General features: G+C 45.3%; 1 protein-coding gene across 1 annotated transcript in view; it reads left to right on the plus strand.

Annotated features, from left to right (window-relative positions):
* Nucleotides 1-27,159, plus strand: part of LOC120029487 (serine-rich coiled-coil domain-containing protein 2-like) — a 94,533-nt gene that overhangs the window by 8,798 nt on the left and 58,576 nt on the right. Inside the window, exons 2-3 of the mRNA XM_038974727.1 lie at nt 21,532-23,043; nt 23,307-23,512. Of these exons, the coding sequence (XP_038830655.1) occupies nt 21,573-23,043; nt 23,307-23,512 (1,677 nt within the window). The 5' untranslated portion in view covers nt 21,532-21,572. The remainder of the gene's footprint in view (nt 1-21,531; nt 23,044-23,306; nt 23,513-27,159) is intronic.

Raw genomic sequence — 27,159 nt, forward strand, 5'->3', positions numbered from 1 at the left:
CTTGGGACCTTCGATGGTGTATACATTTTTTGCTACCCTTCCCCATATCTGTGCCTCAACACAATCCTGTCTCAGAGCTCTACGGACAATTCCTTCGACCTTGTGGCTTGGTTTTTGCTCTGACATACACTTTCAACTGTTAGACCTTAAATAGACAGATGTGTGCCTTTCCAAATCATGTCCAATCAATTGAACTTACAACAGGTGGACTCCAACCAATTTGTAGAAACATCTCAAGGATGATCAATGGAAACAGGATGTACCTGAGCTCCATTTCGAGTCACATAGCGAAGGGTCTGAATACTTAAGTAAATAAGGTATTTCTGTTTTTTTATAGATTTCCCAAACTTTCTAAAAACCTGGATTAGTTTTGTCATTATGGGGAATTCTGTGTAGATTGAGGAAAAAAATGTATGTATACATTTTAGAATAAGGCTGTAACGTAACAAACTGTGTAGAAAGTAAAGGAATCTGAATACTTTCCGAATACACTGTAAGACATTTAAGGCAATGTTATCAAATCGAATCAAATTTTATTTTATATCATCAGCACCCTGGGGTATGTATTGCCATGTTTTTCACAACACTCACAGATCAGGGTCCATTCATAAGTTTGTTGCACCTGTGTGTTTATCTGAGGTGTGAACCTCATAGGTTGAGTCACAATCTGATAAAATAGGAGTGATAATGGGAATGCACACACAAATTATGAGACACCTTGTTCTTTCATTATTTAGTAGAGTCAGAGATGAAGTCATCTTTTAAGCTGGTGTTTCTATGTTAAGGGTTCATGAACCTGTACCTGAGCTCTCTCAAACTCGTTTGACTGTGTCTTTTTAGTTGTTCTCTGTCTGTGTTGTCCCAGCTGGTGCTCTAGAGCCTTGTGTATTGTGTGAACACTGATGAGTGCATTGTCATGCGTTTGTTTACGGCACGGGCAGCTGTACCGCTATTGAGTGAGGGCATTGGTTTTGTGGGTAGTGTCTACCAGTTCGTATGGTGCTGTGAAAGAGTACTGAAGACAGTGGAAACTAAGTTTGAGTTGGGGCTGGGATGATGCTAGTAGTGATAATCCATGGTAACTCGCTGTCCTTGGCTTAACCCTGGTTAGGGCCTGGCAGGGTTTTTAATAGATCAAAAAGGGGCTTAGGTGGTTGGCGTGGCATTTTAGAGGCACCTGTCTTGGCCCTGTAGAGACATTTTAGCATTTCAAAGCCAATTTCCTGCAGTTCCACACAGATTTTGTTTTGCAGTTTTAAAGCTAATTTCCTGCAATTATACACATTTTGCCATGCAGCTGAGAGGACATGTTTCAGTTTAAATGCCGTTGATAATGCTGTATTCTTTTTCTCAAACATAATAACAAAATGAATACTGCTAAGTATTAAGTTAATTGTTTTTGGACTGTCAAGCTTTTATTTTGGTGATTTGTTAGTTCTCAAAATATATTATAAAAAATTGTATAGGTCCATTGTCTTTTCTACATACTTTATATCTGGTTTTAAGTTTACATTTAAAGCGTTCTTCCATCCGGAAAATTATAATATTTGTTTACACTGTTTGGACAAAGACGACCAGAAAAAACACTTAGGCGGCCCGCCCATTGATTACAATCAATTACAACCCTGCCTGGCTTAACCCCCAAGATTCACTGCCTCCTTAATTCAGCATATCGCCTTTCTCGTTTCACCCACATTACTGACACCTGTCTGAGGCACTGGAATGCATACAGTAGACCCAACTGAAATAAATCCCTTTCTCTAGACATTATTCATTGTTCTGTACATGTTAGTCATCTCCACAGAATGAAGTCATTGTCTATTTGTATACATTGTGTCATTGTTTCACAGGCAGGCCGATTTTAAATTAATCTCTCAACAAGAACACACGTTTTGAACACACGAGTAGGCTACCACCTAACACATTCTTAGTTTGGCACGCCATTCTCGTAAAAGTGCAGCGGCACATGTCTAGCAGCAAACGTTAGGCCTATCGCTGTTGTGGAACTCTAGTGAGAGCCCTTGAGTGGTGGCTGAGAGAACAAAGACTGGCCTCCTTTGTCTGTGTCCAGTGAAGGGGAGTTCATGCGCTAGAGCGCGGAGCCGAGTGAACACAACCCCAACACGAGGGACTTTGTCCAGCTGTGCCTTTTGATGACAGAGAAGCTGTGGGTAGTAAAGGAATGAGTGCCATTTGGAGATCAATGGCTAAGATATAGGCTGCTACCTATTTATTTTTGTTTTATACATTTTTGATTTTGTATTTATTATTATTTAAAAAAACATTTTTTTAGGAGATTTGTAGTCCATTTTGAATGCTAAGTGTTCTGTTCCAATGGAAGTGATGAAGGATCTCAGTAGATTGGAGACTAGAGACTGAATTAGTGTGTGGCTGTTTGTGCATGCGACATGCGTGCATCCGTGTGTGTGTGGGTTCATGATGTGTCTAACAAGAAAGAGCATTCAGTCTGTCTGGATCGGGGTCTCTGTGTACGGGTCCTTAGAGACAATTACAGTGGCTTGCGAAGTATTCACCCCCCTTGGTATTTTTACTATTTTGTTGCCTTACAACCTGGAATTAAAATCGATTTTTGGGGGGTTAGTATCAATTGATTTACATAACATGCCTACCACTTTTGAAGATGCAAAATAATTTTTGGGGTGAAAGAAATAAGACAAAAACAGAACTTGAGCGTGCATAACTATTCAAAGTCAATACTTTGTAGAGCCACCTTTTGCAGCAATTACAGCTGCAAGTCTCTTAGGATATGTCTCTATAAGCTTGGCACATCTAGCCACTGGGATTTTTGCCCATTCTTCAATGCTCCTTCAAGTTAGATGGGATCCTGCTGGTGTACAGCATTCTTTAAGTCATATGACAGATTCTCAATTGGATTGAGGTCTGGGCTTTGACTAGGCCATTCCAAGACATTTAAATGTTTCCCCTTAAACCACTCGAGTGTTGATTTAGCAGTATGCTTCGGGTCATTGTCCTGCTGGAAGGTGAACCTCCGTCCCAGTCTCAAATCTCAGGTTTCCCTCAAGAATTTCCCTGTATTTAGCACCATCCATCATTCCTTTAATTCTGACAAGTTTCCCAGTCCCTGCCGATGGAAAAACATCCCCACATCATGATGCTGCCACCACCATGTTTCACTGTGGGGAAGGTGTTGGGTTTGCGCCAGACATAGCATTTTCCTTGATGGCCAAAAAGCTCAATTTTAGTCTCATCTGACCAGAGTACCTTTTTACATATGTTTGGGGAGTCTCCCACATGCCTTTTGGGTAACACCAAATGTGTGTTTTTTTAAAATAATTTAAACAATGGCTTTTTTTCTGGCCACTCTTCTGTAAAGCTCAGCTCTGTGGAGTGTATGGCTTAAAGTGGTCCTGTGGACAGATAATCCAATCTCCTTTGTGGACCTTTAAAACACCATCAGGGTTATCTTTGCTTTCTTTGTTGCCTCTGATTAATGTCGTCCATGGAGCATTTTGCCATAAGGCAAAAGTGATAACTAAGTGGCTTGGGGAACAAAACATCGATATTTTGGGTTCATGGCCAGGAAACTCCCCAGACCTTAATCCCATTGAGAACTTGTGGTCAATCCTCAAGTGGCGGGTGGACAAACAAAACCCCACAAATTCTGACAAACTCCAAGCATTGATTATGCAAGAATGGGCTGCCATCAGTCAGGATGTGGCCCAGAAGTTAATTGACAGCATGCCAGGGCGGACTGCAGAGGTCTTGAAAAGAAGGGTCAGGGCCTCCCGGGTGGCGCAGTGGTCTAGGGCACTGCATCGCAGTGCTAGCTGCGCCACCAGAGTCTCTGGGTTCGCGCCCAGGCTCTGTCGCAGCCGGCCGCGACCGGGAGGTCCGTGGGGCGACGCACAATTGGGCTAGCGTCGTCCGGGTTAGGGAGGGTTTGGCCGGTAGGGATATCCTTGTCTCATCGCGCTCCAGCGACTCCTGTGGTGGGCCGGGCGCAGTGCGCGCTAACCAAGGGGGCCAGGTGCACGGTGTTTCCTCCGACACATTGGTGCGGCTGGCTTCCGGGTTGGAGGCGCGCTGTGTTAAAGAAGCAGTGCGGCTTGGTTGGGTTGTGCTTCGGAGGACGCATGGCTTTCGACCTTCGTCTCTCCCGAGCCCGTACGGGAGTTGTAGCGATGAGACAAGATAGTAATTACTAGCGATTGGATACCACGAAAATTGGGGAGAAAAGGGGATAAAAAAAAGAAGAAAAAAAAAGAAGGGTCTACACTGCAAATATTGACTCTTTGCATCAACTTCATGTAATTGTCAATAAAATCCTTTGACACTTATGAAATTATTGTAATTATACTTCAATATTCCATAGTAACATCTGACAAAAATATCTAAAGACACTGAAGCAGCAAACTTTGTGAAAATTAATATTTGTGTCATTCTCAACTTTTGGCCACGACTGTATATCCACAGTCAAACAAGTCCTATATCGACATAACCTGAAAGGCCGCTCAGCAAGGAAGACGCCACTGCTCCAAAACTTCCATAAAATAGCCAGACTACGGTTTGCAACTGCACATGAGGACAAAGATCGTACTTTTTGGAGAAATGTCCTCTGGTCTGATGAAACAGAAATAGAACTGTTTGGCCATAATTACCATTGTTATGTTTGGAGGAAAAAGGGGTGGCTTGCAAGCAGACAGACCATCTGAAAGAGGGCACTGATGTATCCTATTCTCCTCTCTCTCTCTCTCTCTCTCTCTCCTGATGGGAGCATACAACGTGGTACATGTGTGTTACCTTTTCTGTCTCAGTGGCTATTTAGGGTAAATCCGTCATAGTATTATTAACATGTTGCTCCTTTGAGGTGATATGGAATGTGAACTAGAATAGGGATGCAGGGATCAATTTACTGTGTTTTCCGAATGTGTACATAACATGTAGATCCACCACAAGGCATCCTGTGTCCTCTTGTTATGAATAGCAGTGTACTCCTCTTTCCATGGCACAGAGGAGAGAAGGGATGAAAGTGTGGACAGGTTATTGATTTACCATAAGCCTGCGTCTCTGAGGTAGAAGATAATTTCCCCAACACATCTCTTTCCTCATCTTGTCTTAGGTGTCTCTTTATGCAGTGTTGTGTTGTCTCCCTTGTTGTGATGTGTGTGTTGTCCTATATTTACATTTTTAGTCCCAGCCCCTGTCCCCGCATGAGACCTTTTGGTAGGCCGTCAGGTTAAATAAATTAACATTATTCTCTCTGCACTGTGTATGCTGATTTAACCCCACAACTACACTATATAACTTACTCCAGGGGTAGGCAACCAGATTCAGCCCCGGGACGATTTTTGTCTGATCGGATGGCCGGGGTGCAGAAACATATAATGATAATAGTTTGTACACTGCAAATTGACCACATTTTAAGCCCAAAAATAGATTATTTTCAAATATAATAATTTCATACCTTGATGACATTGAGATACGATCACATGTTTCTTTTTCTTTTATGCGTGTGAATACCTGGGAACAGACTTCCTAAATTAAACTCCTTTTAGCTATATTCTTGGTGAGTTGTAATCTTTAATATTAAAAAAAAAAAAACTACAATATTTTATTTATATAAAGTTTTGGCCCTCGGACCGCCTCTTGCTGACCCCTACCCTACTCGTCTCATTTTCAACATGGGACTTGTGTAAATGGCTTAACACCAACACATGGTAGTGCATAACACAGTAGCCTGTTTAAAAAATATTTTTTATTTATTTATTTGTGCACTTGTTTGACCTTTTACTGCATTGTTAGGAGTTAGTAACGTAAGCATTTCGCTGCACCCGCTATAACATCTGCTAAACAGTAGTAGTCTGGTTACATCTTTCTTGTGCTTTGACTTCGGACTCAAAGAAACTTTTTCATGGGTCAATGATCATTTTCTTTCTCTCAGACACAATAAACAAACAAGGTTATGCAACAAGGGCTTAGCTGTATCCCACTCCAGTTGCTGAATGTTTACTTCATGGTGCGCACAACTGGACTCTTCTACTACCTAATGGCTTTGGCCAGTTGGCCATGAGAAACTAGGAACAGCAGGCATGAGCAGGTCAATGAGTGGATCAATAACTTAATTTCTGTTTGCTGTGTTATGCTATTGATCAATAGATGAGGATGTAATGTCATTCTGTGCTTGTTATATTTACTGTTGATTTATATTGATGCATTTTGCTTTGTCAACCTAAGAGGTAGAAGCATCCTTCTGCCACCTAGAGCTGCTAGCTGTAGTATGGATTCAGACCCCCCCCCCCCCAAACCCTTCCTTCAGCCCTATTAGAGGTGAAAGATACACACCACTGACCTCAGAACCTGGCTCACTGGTCACTTGTCTGCCGGCTGGCCGGACACAGCCTGGGGTTCTTTCCATCTGCTCCTCAGACCAGGCACACAACCATCTGTGCTTGCCTCAGCGGTGGCCTGGACTCAAGTTCTGTTTACTGTAAAACGCCTTGCTTTCTTTCATTGTTTAGCTGTACGGTCAACATCATCAATAATCAAATGGCTTGGAAAAGGCCGTCTTTACACCGTGACCGTACCATATCAGTTCAAAGATGAAGTCGAGCATAAATTATTGACCATATTGTCGTCATTAACCCCATCCTTTCCAAAAAAGATTATACAAATTGTACATGGTTCAATTCCTCCTAAGGGAGGGGACTTCTGTTACATTTACGTCACTGCTGTGAATTAGAGCATGATAAATTCTCTTCCTCAAAGGATGTAGGGTGGTGACGGGGTGGGGTATACAGAATGCTGAGAAGGACTTGCCTACGCTGTGTTTTAATCGGCTAACCAACGTTACAGATTCATATCGGTGTCTGCTTGGATGGACACGACGTGCATGCAGGCCTAGGCTATGTCTGTAGACCCCTAATACATCAGGGCAGGTCCATAGGTAGCCTTGCTTTAGATCCTTACATCCCACTGCTTATGATCCTGTCAGCCCGACTAGTCAGAAACCTCTCCTGTCCAATTCTGCCCGACAGACAAGCTCCATCATCAAATATTAAAGCACCTGTTTTCCTCAGCCTCATGCTGGGAGCCCATTCTCCCAGACAGTCTGGCCAACTGGGGAGTCTGACTGGGACAAGACATCCATCATTCATAACCTTTTAAAGTCAAACCAACATCTCTGAACTGAGGTGGTCAGTCAGACTTGTTTTTCCAGAGTTTGCCACACAGTCACGTTTCTATTTCTGAAGGAAAAAGGACAGGCAAGGTAATGCTTCTCTAACTCGCCCAAACCAGTGTTCAACTTTGTAAGCGACAAGACGACAGTCTTGAGAATTCAGAGGGGAAAGATTCTCATTATAGCCTCATTTCCACTGAAAGCAGACTAATGAACTGATGCATCAAGTGGAACCCTATCGGTGTTTCTTGCTCTTATTGAATTACAGATAAAGACGATTCATCAAAAGCCACAGCTTCAGCAGTAGTCGCACTGAAGTCAGAAGCCATATGGAGTTCTAGTGGGACAACAGTACAACTAGTGGGCCTGTGTGGATCCGTGGTACATCATCCAGGACGTTGTCTATTGGGTGAAGGAGAGTGGGAGGCTGTGTCTGTAGCTGTAGAGCTGCTAAGGCCCCTTTTTTACTGAGAATGGTTAGAGTAAGTCTTTCCTAACGTCGTTATCAGGCTCTTCCTCGTCTGGATAGCAGCTGGGTGTCTTATCATTCTCATATGACGATCTTCCTCTCTTAGACTGAGCTCTTTCTATGGCTTGAGCCTTTGTAGTTGGTGATTTCATTCCTGGGCTGTTTGTAACTACCCTGGTAGGTTGACTGAACCTGAACCAGGTTGCAGGCACTGGTTACAGTTTGAAGACTTCTCTTGAGTGGGCAGCCTGATGAAAGCCAGTCAATATTTAAATCACCCAGAAAATATACCTCTGTTGATATCACATACATTGATCAAGCATTTCACACCTTATCCAGATACTGACTGTTAGCACTTGGTGGTCTATAGCAGCTTCCCACCAGAATGGGCTTTAGGTGAGGCAGATAAACCTGTAGCCATACAGTATTTAACATGAGATCCTCTCCAACATAAAGGGGTGGAGCAGCATTAAATGATTACTTTGTTAAATTCCACAAAAAATGAACACCCATCAAAATCGTTATCCGTCTTCTCTTTCTTGTGATGTAAGTGTCGACGATGCGTTCATTTCCAGACAAGGCTTCAGCGTGCTTATAGATGCAAAGTAAGACGATGTATTCCGTTGAGGCCGTTACCGGGTGTGTTTGACAGGTCATTACAAACATTTCCGCGGCCGTAACGTTCACGGAAAAACCGTCACGCACAAGCAAGAGTATGGAAGAGTCACAGGAGTAAAATTAAAGCAATCAATCTAGTGCGATTTATGTGACAAGTGGATTTTGCACCCTTCAAACTAAGTGGGCAGGGAATGCACAATGCGTGTGTGCGCGCTCAGGGCAGGGGTTAGTTTGCTGGGTATTTTAGCTTGCCTGATTTTAAAAAAATACAAAAAAATAATATATATATATATATATATATATATATATATATATATATATATATATATATATATATATATATATATATATATATATATATAATATACACACTGCTCAAAAAAATAAAGGGAACACTTAAAAAACACAATGTAACTCCAAGTCAATCACACTTCTGTCAAATCAAACTGTCCACTTAGGAAGCAACACTGATTGACAATAAATTTCACATGCTGTTGTGCAAATGGAATAGACAAAAGGTGGAAATTATAGGCAATTAGCAAGACACCCCCAATAAAGGAGTGATTCTGCAGGTGGTGACCACAGACCACTTCTCAGTTCCTATGCTTCCTGGCTGATGTTTTGGTCACTTTTGAATGCTGGCGGTGCTTTCACTCTAGTGGTAGCATGAGACGGAGTCTACAACCCACACAAGTGGCTCAGGTATTGCAGCTCATCCAGGATGGCACATCAATGCGAGCTGTGGCAAGAAGGTTTGCTGTGTCTGTCAGCGTAGTGTCCAGAGCATGGAGGCGCTACCAGGAGACAGGCCAGTACATCAGGAGACGTGGAGGAGGCCGTAGGAGGGCAACAACCCAGCAGCAGGACCGCTACCTCCGCCTTTGTGCAATGAGGAGCACTGCCAGAGCCCTGCAAAATGACCTCCAGCAGGCCACAAATGTGCATGTGTCTGCTCAAACGGTCAGAAACAGACTCCATGAGGGTGGTATGAGGGCCCGACGTCCACAGGTGGGGGTTGTGCTTACAGTCCAACACCGTGCAGGACGTTTGGCATTTGCCAGAGAACACCAAGATTGGCAAATTCGCCACTGGCGCCCTGTGCTCTTCACAGATGAAAGCAGGTTCACACTGAGCACATGAGCACATGTGACAGACGTGACAGAGTCTGGAGACGCCGTGGAGAACGTTCTGCTGCCTGCAACATCCTCCAGCATGACCGGTTTGACGGTGGGTCAGTCATGGTGTGGGGTGGTATTTCTTTGTGGGGCCGCACAGCCCTCCATGTGCTCGCCAGAGATAGCCTGACTGCCATTAGGTACCGAGATTAGATCCTCAGACCCCTTGTGAGACCATATGCTGACACATGCACATTTGTGGCCTGCTGGAGGTCATTTTGCAGGGCTCTGGCAGTGCACCTCCTTGCACAAAGGCGGAGGTAGCGGTCCTGCTGCTGGGTTGTTGCCCTCCTACGGCCTCCTCCACGTCTCCTAATGTACTGGCCTGTCTCCTGGTAGCGCCTCCATGCTCTGGACACTACGCTGACAGACACAGCAAACCTTTTTGCCACAGCTCGCATTGATGTGCCATCCTGGATGAACTGCACTACCTGAGCCACTTGTGTGGGTTGTAGACTCCGTCTCATGCTACCACTAGAGTGAAAGCACCGCCAGCATTCAAAAGTGACCAAAACATCAGCCAGGAAGCATAGGAACTGAGAAGTGGTCTGTGGTCACCAGCTGCAGAATCACTCCTTTTTTGGGGGTGTCTTGCTAATTGCCTATAATTTCCACCTTTTGTCTATTCCATTTGCACAACAGCATGTGAAATTTATTGTCAATCAGTGTTGCTTCCTAAGTGGACAGTTTGATTTCACAGAAGTGTGATTGACTTGGAGTTACATTGTGTTGTTTAAGTGTTCCCTTTTATTTTTTTGAGCAGTGTGTATATATATATATATATTACCTTTTTAATTAACGAGGCAAGTCAGTCAAGAACAAATTCTTATTTACAATGACGGCCTAACCCGGACGACACTGGGCCAATTGTGCGCAGCCCTATGGGACTCCCAATCACGGCCGGTTGTGATACAGCCTCGAATCGAGCCAGGGTCTGTAGTGACGCCTCATTCACTGAGATGCAGTGCCTTAGACCGATGCTCCACTCGGGAGCCCTGAACATCAGAGGCACTTCACAATCCCACATTGTCACACAGGCCCAGAAAGAAAGGTTCCCTAAAATAACATGACATTCACGTCGGCACATTGCAATGTCTAGTATTAGACACAATAACTCTGTTACAATGCAGAGGATGATGAAGAGGTCTTTTTGATCTATTTATTGAACAAAGACCTGGGTTAAGTCCCAGCTGGCATCCTGTTCCCTGTTTTCTGCACTCCTTTTTGACCAGGGCCATTGTGGTTTGTGGTTTAAGGGAGTGGTGTGTCTGTTCTCCCGTCCTCCTCAGTTACAGACTAGAAGAGTGCTGCTGCAGTGAACCCTGCGGCCCTTTTTAAAACTCTGCTTGTGCTCCCTGGGTGACCTTCTCCCTCCGGACTAGAGGGCCCTTTGCCCTGGGGGTGAGAGCCACTTATAGATAGATGTTAGCCTAATGGTCGTGCACGAGCTAAGGATAAGACTTCTGTGATGGATTGCTTATTGTGGCCAGACAGTGTAGTAGGTCATGGAGAAAGGGAGGCAGCCGTACTGTTTCAGTTCTATATTGCCTAGAATTAGGCTCATTTAGGTAGATTTCTGTTTTTGTGGCTTCAGAAGTGTCCACTGCATTTTTGTACATGTCTAGTAGACAAGATGTTCAATCACAGCCACTCAATACATTGAGTTTTTCGTGAGCGAACCACATCCGCTGATATGTCGATTGAACTCTGAAAGTGATACGCAAAGTAAAAAATAAAGATGTCTTAACAATTCTAACCTTGAACCCTGAAGTAAAATGATCTGGTTTTAAAAAGACAACTCGTTTCACGTCTCTGGTTGATGTGTGTGTGTGTGTACAGAACGCTGTTGAGTCAGACAGACAGTCTGGAAAAGCATGCTTTAAATGCTCTCTGAAAAGCAGACACTTGGGCATATAAAAAGGCATTGGTCGATAAAATGATGGCTCCAGCCAGGCTGCTGGTCTGCTGCCGCTGGTCTGCTGCTGCTGCGCTCAAGCTGACAATGTGACCAGTGGGAGTCATAGGGCTGAAGGGAGCCAACTGTTCGGTGCCCATGCGGTGCTCATCTATCCATCTTTAAACTTTTCAAGACTATTTCTATCCGATATCTAGGCCTAACTCCCATCAGAATATTGTCTACCTCCTGATAGGGACAGATGAATGGTCTTAGTTTCCCTGTGGTTTGGCCGCAGGTAGCCTACACCTTGCTGTCTAAAGACGTGATGGCATGACTGTCTCTGAAATGAGAATGAAGTAGAGGGCAAGCATTGGTGGGCATCCACACCATTCCCAATTCAGTAGGCTGTTTGTGGTGAAACAATAGTTCAGGTATAAAAACGTAAGACGCCAGGCTGCCTCAAAAGTGCTAATCTATAGGCCGAGAGACTGTAGGCCTGCATTTCTCCTCCCCCCGTGCCTATTCATCCATTAACCCATGTATGGATTCATCCACCACGTGATTCTTGTTGCCGTACCACTGGAAGTCATCACTGGGGAGGGTTCATTGGCTAAACAGGGTTCCGAGGAATGTATGAGCATAAAGCATCACATCTTCCTGTGTTGCTGAAAGCTTTAATGTGTCCCACAGTTGTAATAGATCTCACACTGCTCAATAGTACCGCTGCCCAACTGCCTAGACTTCTCAAGGGCTTTCTGTGTGGTGTTCTGGCCCATTCTATGCCGTGTGTGTGCTGGTGAAGCTGTTTCTCCTGCTGTACTGTGTGTGCTGTTTCAATTTTTTTTTTTTAAAGGTGATCTGTCGCAGAGATATTGACATTGATGCCTGTGAAAGAGTGATGTCCCCTGGAATTTCTGTTAATGAGGCTTTGGCTGGCCTGCCTGTGACCCGGTTTAGTCTGACCTGCTGTTGAAGTGGGGTTAAACTCTGCTGGCTAGTAGGAGGTGGTGGGGTATCGTACGTTGGGCCTTCAATTTAACTTAAGCGGGGAGAAGGCGTGGGAGAGAAGTGGGTCAGTGTGTGCCACTAGAGTTGGCCTCATTGGTCACAAGCCAGGTTGGGGTCGGTCGCAAACTAACGATACTGGCTGAACTCCTGCAGCCTTGTCATATGAGAGAAGTGAATACTGTAACCGTAGTCATAGAATCACTATTTATTATATTTCTAACAGCCAAGGTGATGGAAGGAGAGTCAAATTGACCTCTAAGCTCCACATGTACTCATGTTGCAAGCAGTGGAAAAGTGAAGCCTGGACCTGTGAAAGTGTTTATAGATGGCTGCAAAAGATCTCACTGCTCATGCAATCCTGTGCTCGTGGGCTGCCTGCTGCCTGCAGCCTGGAGGTCACTGCAGCCTGGAGGTCACTGCAGCCTTCCTTGATTTGAGGGGAAAAAAATATTTTTTTTCTACCGTTCTCAAACGATGCGTATATCCACAATGCTTTAAGCTAGAAACGAGCTGTAAAATGCCCGAGGAAGACGCGGCTGATGCACACGGGAATATATTAGGTTTGGCTCTGACATTCAGAAGCTTCTAAATTCGAGGAGTCATAGAAACTGGACTTTGCTCGGGAAGTTATCTTACACAATGTGTGACTGTCACTCTCAATTTATCTATTCACTTTCTGTAAAAGAGTATGTATAATTAAGTTGAGTTGATATACGTTTTAATAAAACATTTGGTAGCAGAATAATATTTGGGAAAATCGGGTCAAGAATTGATTTTATAATAATAATTTCTTATTATTTATATATTAGCCTACCTAAAAGTTGTTCCCCAAATTAAACAAGTGTCAAGCTGGTGGTGTATTTTAATATAGGCCATCTCAATAAACAACAAGTGGCCCCTGGGGGTGAAAAGGTTGGGAACCCCTGAGGTGGAGAGTGTTGGTTGCAGCCAGGTGCCCAGTGTAGAGTGTATATGGAGGCTTAAGCTCATTGGCACCCTGTGCAAACCCATTCATCTGCAAGCAATCCCTGTCCTTGGCCAACCTTGCAGCAACTTTCCCCTGCAGTATGCAGCATAGCTTACTTAGTTTACTGCCACAAACACACACACATTTCCTCTGTCTCTGTCTGTCGCTGTCATTCACCCCTGCCCACTGCCATTACTCTTGATGAGAAGGGGCTGATGGCTTTGAGCCAGTGCTAGCCTACACTGATTGCTGAGTGGCCCCCTAATGGATTTCCCCAGTCAGTGAGCACATCTCCTCTGCCGTGTTATATATAGGTCGTAGTGCCTCAGCAGCACTAGTAGCTAATCAAATGTGCTATATAGTTACTACTTGTGCATATTATTAAGGACCTCACAAATGCAACTGAAAATTGATTGTGTAGGAAGCAGTGATAGGGAGATGTTTTGATATCAGTGGTACAAGTTCTCGTTACTGAATCCCTATCGCCTCTCTTTGTAAACAGAGCTCATTGCAGAGTCATTGCTACGAAAATCAAGGTAAACGATGCACAGAGACAGTTTGAGTTTCTCACTGCTGTGGTATTTCGCAATAAGACTCGAAATACGTGACTGCACATAGGCCTATGGATGTTTTGGAGAACCACCTTCTGAGGGGCCCGATGGCCTAATCTTCGTTCTCTACTGAATCGATACTTTGTGCTTCGAACCCCTTGGGAATGATTTACCGTCGTCATACGGTGTCTGGCACATCCATGGCCACGTTGTCATCTCGTGGTTTTAGGGGGGAGGACCGCATGCCCCTCTTGCCCCTGGCACATGTACCTTTTTAAATAATAAAGACCCCTGTTTGGTGGTACCCCTGTGAACACATGCCAGCCCCTACCCGCCTGCCTATCATCCTCCATGCCCACTGGGCATCATCCAGCCTATTATCAGTCTCCCGTAGACATAGTATATGCGTCCCAAATAGCACCATATTCCCTATGTAGTGCACTACTTTTGACCAGCGCCGATAGGGAAGAGGGTGCCATTTGGGACGTGACCGTAGACTTTACTCCTCTCCTCTATCTTCACTGTATGTCTCCCCACAGCTTCAGGCTGCGCTGAACTTGTCCTCAGAGTAGCAAATCCTGTTCAACCACATCCATCACTGAACTTTCATGCATGTTAGTACATTGAATCTCTTTCTGTGTTTTTTAAATTTTTATACTGTAACTTTGACATTGCATGCGAGGGTGACGGAAGGATTTAGCCTAAAGGTTAAGGTAAATACACTCGGGAACTAGGCTCCTGTTGGCTGAGTAGCATTGGGTGAGTAGCATTGGGATAATTAAGGGTGTGGTATCTGGTATGCATGTGTATGTGGAGATGTGGTTGTGCTCTGACAAGCCCTGACTCTGTTCCTGCCCATCCCAAGTCTGCTCACAGCCTAGTCTTTTCAACAGCAGGGTACTTTAATGGGCAAATTATGTTGTTGACTTGTCCTATACTTCTATTTGTTGCCAAAACATAAATTATTGAAAAAACACTTAAAAAAAATAAAACTCAAACTTGTATCTCAAACAGACCATTTCTAAAATGCTTGCTTTTTCCAGCGGTCTACTCACATTAATATTTGTAATGAACCTTTTATAATGGCGCTTTAGGGGATGGCTGCCGTTTTTACGGGCTCCTAACCAATTGTGCTATTTTGTGTGTTCCTGTTTGTTGCTTCTCTTGTAGATAATATTTCTGCTGCTGTCTCTTATGACCGAAATAACAGCTGGTGCGCGATCTCTAATATGAAGGAAGTCTCAAGGTTTTCCTCGCCTGAGGTAGAGTACGTCATGATAAGCTGTAGACTAAACTATTTTAAGTTTCATCTATATTTTTAATAGCGGTCTATTTACTACCACAAACCGATGCTGGCACTAAGACCGCACTCAGAGCTGTATAAAGCCAACAAGAAAATGCTCATCCAGAAGTGGCACTCCTAGTGGCCGGGGACTTTAATGCAGGAAAACGTAAATCCTTTTCACCTAATTTCTACCAGCATGTCACATGTGCAACCAGAGCAGGAAAAAAACCTAGACCACCTTTACGCCACACACAGAGACTCATATAAAGCTTTCCCTCGCCCTCCATTTGGCAAATCTGACCATAATTCTATCCTCCTGATTCCTACTTTGAAGCAAAAACTAAAGCAGGAAGTACCAGTGACTCACTCAATATGAAAGTGGTCAGATGATGGAGATGCTAAGCTACAGGACTGTTTTTCTACCACAGACTGGAATATGTTACGGGATTCATACGATTTACATTGAGGAGTACCACATCATTCACCAGCATCACCAATAAGTGCATCGATGATGTCGTCCCCACGGTGATGGTACATAAACTCAGCAAAAAAAATAAATTCCTCTCACTGTCAACTGCGTTTTATTTTCAGCAAACTTAACATGTGTAAATATTTGTATGAACATAACAAGATTAAACAACTAAGACATAAACTGAACAAGTTCCACAGACATGTGACTGAAAGAAATTGAATAATGTGTCCCTGAATAAAATGGGGGTCAAAATCAAAAGTAAGTCAGTACGTGGTGTGGCCACCAGCTGCATTAAGTACTGCAGTGCATCTCCTCCTCATGGAATGCACCAGATTTGCCAGTTCTTGCTGTGAGATGTTACCCCACTTTTCCACCAACGCACCTGCAAGTTCCCAGACATTTTTGGGGGGAATGTCCCTAGCCCTCACCCTCTGATCCAACAGGTCCCAGACGTGCTCAACGGGAGTGAGATCCAGGCTCTTCGCTGGCCATGGCAGAACACTGACATTCCTGTCTTGCAGGAAATCATGCACAGAACGAGCAGTATGGCTGGTGGCATTGTCATGCTGGAGGGTCATGTCAGGGTGAGCCTGCAGGAGGGGTACCACATGAGGGAGGAGGATGTCTTCCCTGTAACGCACAGCGTGGAGATTGCCTGCAATGACAACAAGCTCAGTCCGATGATGCTGTGTCACACCGCCCCAGACCATGACGGACCCTCCACCTCCAAATCGATCCCGCTCCAGAGTACAGACCTCGGTGTAATGCTCATTCCTTCGACTATGAACGCAAATCCGACCATCACCCCTGGTGAGACAAATCTGCGACTCATCAGTGAAGAGCACTTTTTGCCAGTCCTGTCTGGTCCAGCGACGGTGGGTTTGTGCCCATAGGCGACGTTGTTGCCGGCGATGTCTGGTGAGGACCTGCCTTACAACAGGCTTACAAGCCCTCAGTCCAGCCTCTCTCAGCCTATTGCACACAGTCTGAGCACTGATGGAGGGATTGTGCATTCCTGGTGTAACTCGGGCAGTTGTTGCCATCCTGTACCTCTCCCGCAGGTGTGATGTTCGGATGTACCAATCCTGTGCAGGTGTTACATGTGGTCTGCCAATGCGAAGACGATCAGATGTCCCTGCTGTCTTAGGCGTCTCATAGTACGGACATTGCAATTTATTGCCCTTGCCAAATCCGCAGTCCTCATGCCTCCTTGTCTAAGGCACGTTCACGCAGATGAGCAGGGACCCTGGGCATCTGTCTTTTGGTGAGTCAGTAGAAAGGCCTCTAGTGTCCAAAGTTTTCATAACTGTGACCTTAATTGCCTACCGTTTGTAAGCTATTAACCTCACTAGGGTATGTGGGACGGTACCTTGTCAACAGCCAGTGAACCTGCAGGGCGCCAAATTCAAAACAACAGAAATCCTATAATTAAATTTCCTCAAACATAGAAGTATTTTACAGCATTTTAAAGATACACTTGTTGTAAATGCAGCCACAGTGTCCGATTTTCAAAAAAGGCTTTACGACGAAAGCACATCAAACGATTATGTTAGGTCAGAGCCAAGTCACAGAAAAACACAGCCATTTTTCCAGCCAAAGAGAGGAGTCACAAAAAGCAGAAATAGAGTCACTAACTAAATGAATCACTAACCTTTGATCTTTATCAGATGACACTCATAGGACTTCATGTTACACAATACATGTATGTTTTGTTCAGTAAAGTTCATATTTATATCCAAACTGAGTTTACATTGGCGCGTTATGTTCAGTAGTTCCAAAACATCCGGTGATTTTGCAGAGAGCCACATCAATTTAGAGAAATACTCATAATAACATTGCTAAAAGATACTAAAAGTTATGCATGGAATTTTAGATCCACTTCTCCTTAATGCAACCGCTGTGTCAGATTTCAAAAAAACTTTACGGAAAAAGCACACCATGCAATAATCTGAGTACGGCGCTCAGAGACCAAAACAAGCCAAACGGATATCCGCCATGTTGTGTAGTCAACAGAAGTCAGAAATAGCATTATAAATATTCACTTACCTTTGATCTTCATCAGAATGCACTCCCAGGAATCCCAGTTCCACAATAAATGTTTGTTTTGTTCGATAATGTCCATCATTTATGTCCAAATATACCTCCTTTTTGTTTGCGCTTTTAGCCTAGTAATCAAAATTCATGAGGCGCGATCACTAGGTGCAGACAAAGTCAAAAGGTTCCGTTACAGGCCGTAGAAACATGTCAAAAGATGTATAGAATCAATCTTTAGGATGTTTTAAACATAAATCTTCAATGTTCCAACCGGAGAATGCCTTTGTCTGTAGAATTGCAATGGAACACAAGCTAACTATCACGTGAACACGCGGGGTCAGCTCATGCCTCTCTGGCAGACCTCTGACTCAATCCCCTCTCATTCGCCCCCACTTCACAGTAGAAGCCTCAAACAAGGTTCTAAAGACTGTTGACATCTAGTGGAAGCCTTTGGAAGTGCAATATGACCCCATAGACACTGTATTCGATAGGCAATGAGTTGAAAAACTACAAACCTCAGATTTCCCACTTCCTGGTTGGATTTTTTCTCAGGTTTTTGCCTGCCATATGTCACAGACATCATTCAAACAGTTTTAGAATCTTCAGAGTGTTTTCTATCCAAATCTAATAATTATATGCATATTCTAGCTTTTATGGCTGAGTAGCAGGCAGTTTACTCTGGGCATGCTTTTCATCCGGACGTGAAAATACTGCCCCCTACCCCAAAGAAGTTAACATGTTTAGCATCTCCATGCTCCACTCATACAAGCAGCATACAAGCCTCTGAAGTGAGTGCCTTTTGGAACATCTACATTTTAAAAAGTTGAGTAAAGAAATTGAATGTACGTAATCACAGTAAATGCATTATTAGGTTTAAAGAAACATGATATGATTTTTTTTTATTTCAGAGTAAGCCAACTCATATTTTATTCCCTGGCTATGCGCCATGCCTTAGGCTGTAAGTTTTGTTCATTTAGCAGACAAGATATGCTTATAAATACATGCCTTTTTATAGTAAGAAGAATATAATTGAAATGAGCTGAAATAAAATAGTTAGGATATTTTTCCCATTCCAGAGCGAGAGTGCGCGCATGTGAAGTGGCAATGTTGAGTGTAAAAGTGATCATTTGAAACAGGTTTTATATGCTAGATTTTGAGTTATTTGACAACTTTTATTTGTGAATGATACAAACCTTAGAATGCCTTAGAAATCAAAAGATATATGGGCTGCATGATGCGTCTATTGGCTATTGCTGTGGCGATTTTTAGCATGTAAATCTTGGTGGGGCAAGAAAATAAAAAATGTATGCATGCCAGCAAAGCCACTACACTACACAACACTAAACAATACATTAATTGCTCTATAACGGTGACAAACTGTGCCCAGAAACTGTCAGGGCCTACATAAAACTGTCCCAACAGCAGAGTCCCAACACCTTACCATTGCTACAGTTCATTCAGCCTCATTTACTGCCTTTATAAAAAAACAAAAAAACATGGCTGACTTGCTTAAACAAATGTAGTTTCTACTGACAATTTGAGATGTACAAACTATGGCATAAGGGGACGACGAGCGGATAAGAGGCAATCGTTGAAATGTACAGCGACAGAATTCAGAACATGGGCCGTTCTTAGTGTTCTCCCTGAACACCAAGTCAGAACCGTAGGATAAATAACGAGGCCATATAAGCAGACAATGAAAGCTCTTACAATATTTGGTTACATTTCTCTAAAACAGGCTATAGTCTACATGTGCACCACCAAGTCAGAACACTAGATGAAAGAGGGGAGAAGGGACCAAATTATTAGCGTGAGGCACATGGGCTACTAACAGGTTACTACCAAACATACACTTAATATTACTTTCTTATCGGCAATATACATACCTCCCTGGCAAATTACATAATTTATGCAGCAGCATACAATACATTTTTGGACTCACCTTGTTGTGCTCACTTCCTTCCAAACCACTCATTGTTGAATTTGCGATTTCCAACTTGTGTAATGTTTATGGCCGATGAGCGCGATACGGTTTTTAAAAAATCTGTAATTTCTCTGTTTATCTTCGTATGACAATGTTTGAAAAGGTAGGCTTCGCCGATTTATTTTGTTGTGCCACAGATTATATTTTGCCCAAACTGTGTATGCCATGGGCTCTCCAAACCTGTTCCTTTAGCTACCCAGTGCGTCACTTGGGAAACCATGTGAAATCTGTTCGGGAACGTCGATAGTAACATGTTTTCACAATGCTGCGTACTGTTGACAGCCCCTCTCTGCGAGCTGGAGAAGGGAATGAAGGAGAGGGGCGGATATGGAAACACGGTGAGAGTTGCTCTAGCTAAAAGTAATGTCCGTCTATTAATTATGGGGGAAAAAGCCCTATTACTAGGCTAAATCTGATTTTGTTTCATTTGGGCTAGACAAATTATGTACCAAAGATCTTAAATCAGTATTACATTTTTTTTTCTTCCAAGTGTAATATACTGTTGGCTATGTTACAACGGCATAATCATTATTTTAATAGTTAGTTTTTTCGGGCTCATGTATAGGCCTATGCTTATGCGTGAGCGCTAATATGCATATGTGTGTTGTGAATGAATCATCCACTTAGAAATCGCTGTCCATTTCGTTGTTAGCCCACAACGACCATGTTTTCCACTCTTTCAACCTATTGTTGAACTTCTTTCTTCACATTGATCAATCACAGCACGGTGAGTTTTCCATTTGCATTAATGCATTGGTGTCAGAGTGGCTAGAGGGACAATAGAGCCCTGCGTACCAGTGTGTGTTAAAGGAGATTACCATGACTCGACAGTCATGTAGAATCTTACTGCGTTCATGACTGCCAGGTTGGCGGTAATATGGTGTCCTAAACAGCCCAGTACATCACTGGGGCAAAGCTTCCTGCCATCCAGGACTTCTATACCAGGCGGTGTCAGAATGGCCCTAAAAAATTGTCAAAGAGTTCAGCCACCCAAGTCATAGACTGTTCTCTCTGCTACCGGACAGCAAGCTGCAAGTCTAGGTCTAAAAGGCTCCTTAACAGCTTCTGCCCCAAGTCATAAGACTGCTGAACAATTAATCAAATGGCTACCCGGACTATTTGCATTGACCCCCCTTTTTTACGATGCTGCTACTCGCTGTTTATTATCTATGCATAGTCATTTTACTTCTACCTACATGTACATTTGACCTCAATCACCTCGACTAGCCCGTACCCCCGCGCATTGACTTGGTACTGAAACCCCGTGTATATAGCCTCGTTATTATTTTGTTAACTTTTTTTACTTAGCATTTTCTTACTCTGCATTGTTGGTTAAGGGCTTGTTACTAACAATTTGTCACATGCACCGAATACAACTGGTGTAGACCTTACAGTGAAATCCTTACTAACAAGCCCTTAACCAACAATGCAGAGTAAGAAAATGCTAAGTAAAAAAGTTACAAAATAATAACGAGGCTATATACACGGGGTTCCAGTACCAAGTCAATGCTGTCTACACCAGTTGTATTCGGTGCATGTGACAAATAACATTTGATTTATACGCCAACACCATTCTGTTGTGTACACCCACACCTTTCCAACACAGAAAAGCATATTTTTGACATACAATTTGGAAGGAAAACTATTTCACTCTTAATTGTAATTAATTATTGGTCATATTTCATAGACATCTGGAAACATTGAACAGTTACTTTCACATCTACCTCTGTAAACATCAATTTGTGTTTAGAAATAACATGTTTGGGGGTGTTTAATCTTAGCACGACATGTTCTCACAGCTTCATTTCTCTCTTCCCCTTTCTCATTCTTTTTCCTCTTGTTCTCGCTTTTCCTCTCTCGCGTCTCACTCCCATTTCTCTCTGTCCTTCTGTTGTCCTCCATCTCGCTACAGCTCAAGCCAGCCCAGCACACCCATGGTCCAGCAGGCAGCTGATGGAAGATCCGGTTCCCAACGTGCCCACCATGGTCTCCAGGCTGCCCAAGTTTGGCTCACGCCCCGCGGCTGTGGCTTGCACCGCCCCACTGACCAATGGGTCCCACCACCAACAAGTCTCCAGCACCACTGGCAAAGGGTTACCCACTGCCACCACCAGGCAGAACGGGACAATACGGATGCCCCCCTCCTTCTCACTGAAGTGGAAGAAGGGGAAAGGAGGAGAAGCTGTGGAGAAGGGGGTGGAGGAGGGGGAGGAGGGCGGAACTGGAGCTGGGCATCACCTCCGACAACTGCAGCCCTCACCAGCGGCGGTACGGGAGATTAAGAAGCCGTCCACCATGCCTGCCACGGCTAAGGTACGGGGGTGTGCTTCTGTGGTATCCTCCACCTGCCCTAGAACTATACCCTCCAAAACTGGGCCTCACAAGGCCATCCCCAAACAGGCTTTGTCTGGACAGAGTATCTGCAACGGCAAAGCGGGTGGTGATGAACGGTTTGTGTCTGGGAATGGCTCCCTCAGGCGGGGCCAGAGCTGTGGTTCCCCCCACAGCAACCTGACCAGCAGCCTGTCCCACTCCCAGTCCAGCGACAGCCTGGAGACCGCCTCGGAGGAGAACATGGTGCGCTCCCGGAGCCTCACCCACGTCAAGAGGATCCCCTCCCCCACCCAGCCGCCCATCATCCGCTCCTACTCCTTCAACAGGGCCTCGGAGCTGGCCAAGGAGCTGCCCAGGCCTCTAGCCAAGTCCCGACTGGTCAAGACATCTCCCCTGGCCAGACCGACACCTGTGCTGAGTAGTGCGGGGAGAGGGAACGGCCTACACCTCAGTAAGGGTGGACATGGACTAGCACCAGGCAGGGCTGTGGTGGGAACAGCTAGCTGCATCTTGCCGCCCAACACACTGAGGAATTCCTTACTACCCAGTTCAGCCTCCTGCAACACCAGGCCCTCGGCCCTCAGCTACAGGCTCACACGGCCCTCCCTCATCAAGCAGCCTCGCCCCATCTTGGCAACCTCCACCAAGAAGATCCAGGGCAACACAGAGGAAAGCGAGGGGAGGAAGAACTCGGTGGAGACGCCCCCTGTCACCCCAGACCCATCCAGCAACACTGACAGCCCAGGGAGCACCCCAGAGTGCCTAACGGAAGGCCTGCAAGAGGAGCCTGCGGCCCCCAGCGAGGTGCGTCCCCTGGGGGAAGGCCTGGAGGACATGTCCCTCTCCTCCACCTCCTCCCTGGAGCGCAACGATACCAGCGAGGAGTACATGGACGACTTTGACAACCTGGGGAACGGAGGAGACGGCATTCTGCTGCTCCCTGCCCGTGATGGAGGGCTCGACCAATCACACTCTGTCTTGGCAGATGATGACAACGCCGACGTCATCCACCGTCACGGTGGCACCTCCATGGCGGGCCTAAACAGCTTCATGTCTGACAGTGTAGACTGGGCCGGAATGGGACTCACTGGTAAGATTTCACATTAATCCAAATAATTGACTTTAAAGTCTAAGGGACGGTTTCCCAGACACAGATTAGGCCTAGTCCTGGACTAGAAAACACTGTCAACTGAGAACATCGACGATGCGCTTTAATCCAGGACTAGGCTTTATCTGTGTCTGGGAAGTCGTCCCTAAATGACATACAATACTAACCAAAACAAATGAACCAGATCTCCCTCAGTGACGAGGTAGCAGGTGAGTAAAACCTCTTCTTTCTCCTCTCTGTTTTAGGGGGTAGAGGGGGCTTAGGGGCGTTGTCTCGGCGTGCTAGTCAGGCCCTGTCCGGGGGTGCAGACTACCCCCTCGGCTCTTCCCTCGACCTGTCTCCCTCAGACTCCGGCTCGGGGGGGACCTACATGTGGGACGAGGAGGGTCTGGAGCCCTTGGGGACCACCACACAGCCCTGTGGGAGCTACAACTCAGACCTCAACAGCATGGTAAGTCTGGCTAGAATACAATGGATTCAACATTTCTAGTGAGTTGACCACAAAGAATGTCATTCTGTGGAATTGACAGCTCTCAACGGAATGGATTAAGATTTAATTAGTCGTTGGAATGGTAGGCGTCGCTCTTCAGTAGTACTTTGGTTAGTAACGTGTAGGGGGGGGGGGGGGGGTGTGTGTGAAAGCGGAAGTCAAATTTCGGTTGGACCTTGTGCGAAATTGACCAATAGTGATTTTAATCTCCACTGCACGTGTGTTGGAAAACAAGTAAAATATGTGTTTCTGTTTTACTGATGGCCTAATCCCCGCTGACCGTCATAATGTGTTTAACCTTTGCCAAATGAACTTTTACTTTCATTTACACACCTTTTTTTAATAGTCAGCGTTTCACTTTCCCCATTGCTGGCAAGTACTTCCATTCTGTGGAATTTCCTGGGTGATTTGTATTCTAGAGGGGCGAGGGTTGTCCTGCTGGCTTTGACCTAAATGAGCTCACTGCCGGGCACTGTTTCTGTGTGGGTTCTCTGCCCACGGTATCACTGTCCCCAATCTGACGTCAATACTCAGGACATTGAGCTACAAGACAGGTCTTCAACGGTGCTGCTATTTCTCTGCCCAGTGTACTGTATGCAGTCAGGGCTTTTGCCTTGCACTGTACCACTCTGCTCCTGTACAGCACAGCTGCGTAATTGTCTAGTTTCCTCTAATCTGATTGAATGCTTTTAAAATACCCACCCTTCCTTCCTCGCTAATCACTGATCTGAAAGTGATCGCATGGTCTCCAGCCTATTGCTTTCACCAATCTCAGCGTGTCAGATCAGTCATTACTGAAGGAGTCAGGGCCTTGTTCTGCCTCCCGAATGTAAGAACCCAATTTCCTGGATTCCAGCCAAAGAATCAGTTCAATGATCTTTCCTTGAGGGAACTCATTGGCTGTTGCCCCATGTGATTTCCCTGCTGTTTCACAGCAGCCTATCACTTGGCCAGAGAGGAGGACGCAGCCTCAGGACCAGAGGCACGCGGAAGGATGACAGTGTGGTTATTCCTGTATGACGTGGCCTACAGGAGCAGCGTATTACCCTTCTCCTCTCATCAATAACAGAGGCACTCCTTTTTATATGGAGAAAATATGGGGACAAAAAGTACATTTTGAATGAGCTCATTTTGTCTTCCTGGAGGCTCATAATAAGTCAGTGACTCAGACAGTGGGTGTTCCATCTCTGAAGCCACCCAAGTACAGGACACAAAGCACTTCTCTGAAAAGTGCTGAATCATCTCTCCCTGGTTAGGGCAGTGTTGGAAGACAAGCTCCAGTACACATTGCAGCTCTTGTTTCCAGGCATTTGTTTTAGCTTGGTCACGCAAAAGCCCTTGATTTGCTCCTTCGCTTTTGTTTCTCCGTTGGAAATGAACTCCTTACGGGCCAGCACCTCTAAAAGCTGTTTTTGGGTTCTTAGTTCACAGCTCTCGCCTATTTCCTTTTTCTCAATACTGTGTTTTTTTTCAGCACAGCTAATCCGCCTCTTACTGTGATCCGGGTTAGGCTGTATTTAGTCTGATAATGTGGGGATTTTCCAGGAAGCGCACCTTTGGACTCCGCAGACATATTATTATGACGTTGTCCACAGTTGTAATCATTTGAGTCAAGGAGTTGTGTGACCCATATAATCTAAAAACATTAGCCTATAATCATCTCATGGATTGGGATCTCATAATCTTTTCATGTCTGACCGCAGCTAATAATCAGAGCCATAAACACACTGGGTGCAAATCGTTTGGTAGCCTACGTTTTTAAAGTGGTATTTGAGCGACCTCTACAGGAGACTGTAAGTACTGCAACGGTTGCACAGTAGGCTTTTACATTTATGCTGTCTCTGTGCAGTGCAGAAGAATCAAGCTAGAGGGCAGCATTGATCAGCAAGTGTATCCACACACAGTAGGCTATTACTGTTAGTAAATATGTCGGAAGGATGAGCGACGTTATTAGTTTTTATTTATTGGAAATGCTGTACTGAACTCGACACCGGAGGCAGTGGTTGAAAGCTCCGAAACTTAATTCAGAGAATTAAACTGAAATAAATCCAATATAGGAGATTCCTTCAATATTCAGGAACATCAAGTGGAGTTAATTTCCCTGCCGTCTGAACTTGAACGGTCAAGGATAGTTTTCCACAAAAGGTGTCGCCACCCTAAAAGGCGCTGCATAGTCAATCCGACGTCTGCGGTGGCCGTAGAGTACTTACTGCGATACGGCCTCTGCATGCCTCCAACCACATTTACGGAAACGGACTTCGAAGAGCGCAGTGAGCTCATTATTAGAGAAATGGAGGGCATGAACAAGAGAGCGATGGAGATGGGGAGAGAGGCAGCGAACAAGACTGTGTGTTAGAGAGACGAGGGGGAGACTGGGAAAGGGAGTGAGCACAAGTGAGCGAGGGAGGGTGAATAGAGTGAGTGGTGAGAGAAAGGAGAGAGTGTGTGTGTGAGAGACTGTAGAGATGTGGGATGCTAGCTAACAGACAGGCAGGCAGATAGGCAGCCCGTCCCCCTGGTGAGTGTTGGAGCCGCAGGACTCCTGCTGTCGGGGAGAGGTGCTAATGCACTAACACAGAACCACGCCAACGCTGCCCAGGTCTAAAACTGTCGTGTCTGCAGCTCCCCGTCACGCTGAGGGAATTGCCTTTCCTGAAGGAAATTAAATGTATTATGAATATCTGCGGGGGTATGATTAAAGTCAAATAACTTTCATTTGGTCTGCGATTGTGACATGATCAGGCCCACCTCCCTCAGCGGTTTCTTCAGATTAGCTTTGAAAAATGAAGGCCCACTGTGCTACTCTTTTTAAAGAGGACAGAGAGCAAGCAGTGCTGCTTCGCTCGGGACTGAGAGAGAGGAGTGCTGCTTCGCTCGGGACTGAGAGAGAGGAGTGCTGCTTCACTCGGGACTGAGAGAGAGGAGTGCTGCTTCACTCGGGACTGAGAGAGAGGAGTGCTGCTTCACTCGGGACTGAGAGAGAGGAGTGCTGCTTCACTCGGGACAGAGAGAGAGGAGTGCTGCTTCACTCGGGACAGAGAGAGGAGTGCTGCTTCACTCGGGACTGAGAGAGAGGAGTGCTGCTTCACTCGGGACTGAGAGAGAGGAGTGCTGCTTCACTCGGGACTGAGAGAGAGGAGTGCTGCTTCACTCGGGACTGAGAGAGAGGAGTGCTGCTTCACTCGGGACTGAGAGAGGAGTGCTGCTTCACTCGGGACAGAGAGAGGAGTGCTGCTTCACTCGGGACAGAGAGAGGAGTGCTGCTTCACTCGGGACAGAGAGAGGAGTGCTGCTTCACTCGGGACTGAGAGAGGAGTGCTGCTTCACTCGGGACTGAGAGAGGAGTGCTGCTTCACTCGGGACAGAGAGAGGAGTGCTGCTTCACTCGGGACTGAGAGAGAGGAGTGCTGCTTCACTCGGGACAGAGAGAGGGGAGTGCTGCTTCACTCGGGACAGAGAGAGGGGAGTGCTGCTTCACTCGGGACAGAGAGAGGGGAGTGCTGCTTCACTCGGGACAGAGAGAGGGGAGTGCTGCTTCACTCGGGACAGAGAGAGGGGAGTGCTGCTTCACTCGGGACAGAGAGAGGGGAGTGCTGCTTCACTCGGGA

Source organism: Salvelinus namaycush, chromosome 35 (genome assembly GCF_016432855.1).
Source record: "Salvelinus namaycush isolate Seneca chromosome 35, SaNama_1.0, whole genome shotgun sequence".
NCBI lineage: Eukaryota > Metazoa > Chordata > Actinopteri > Salmoniformes > Salmonidae > Salvelinus > Salvelinus namaycush.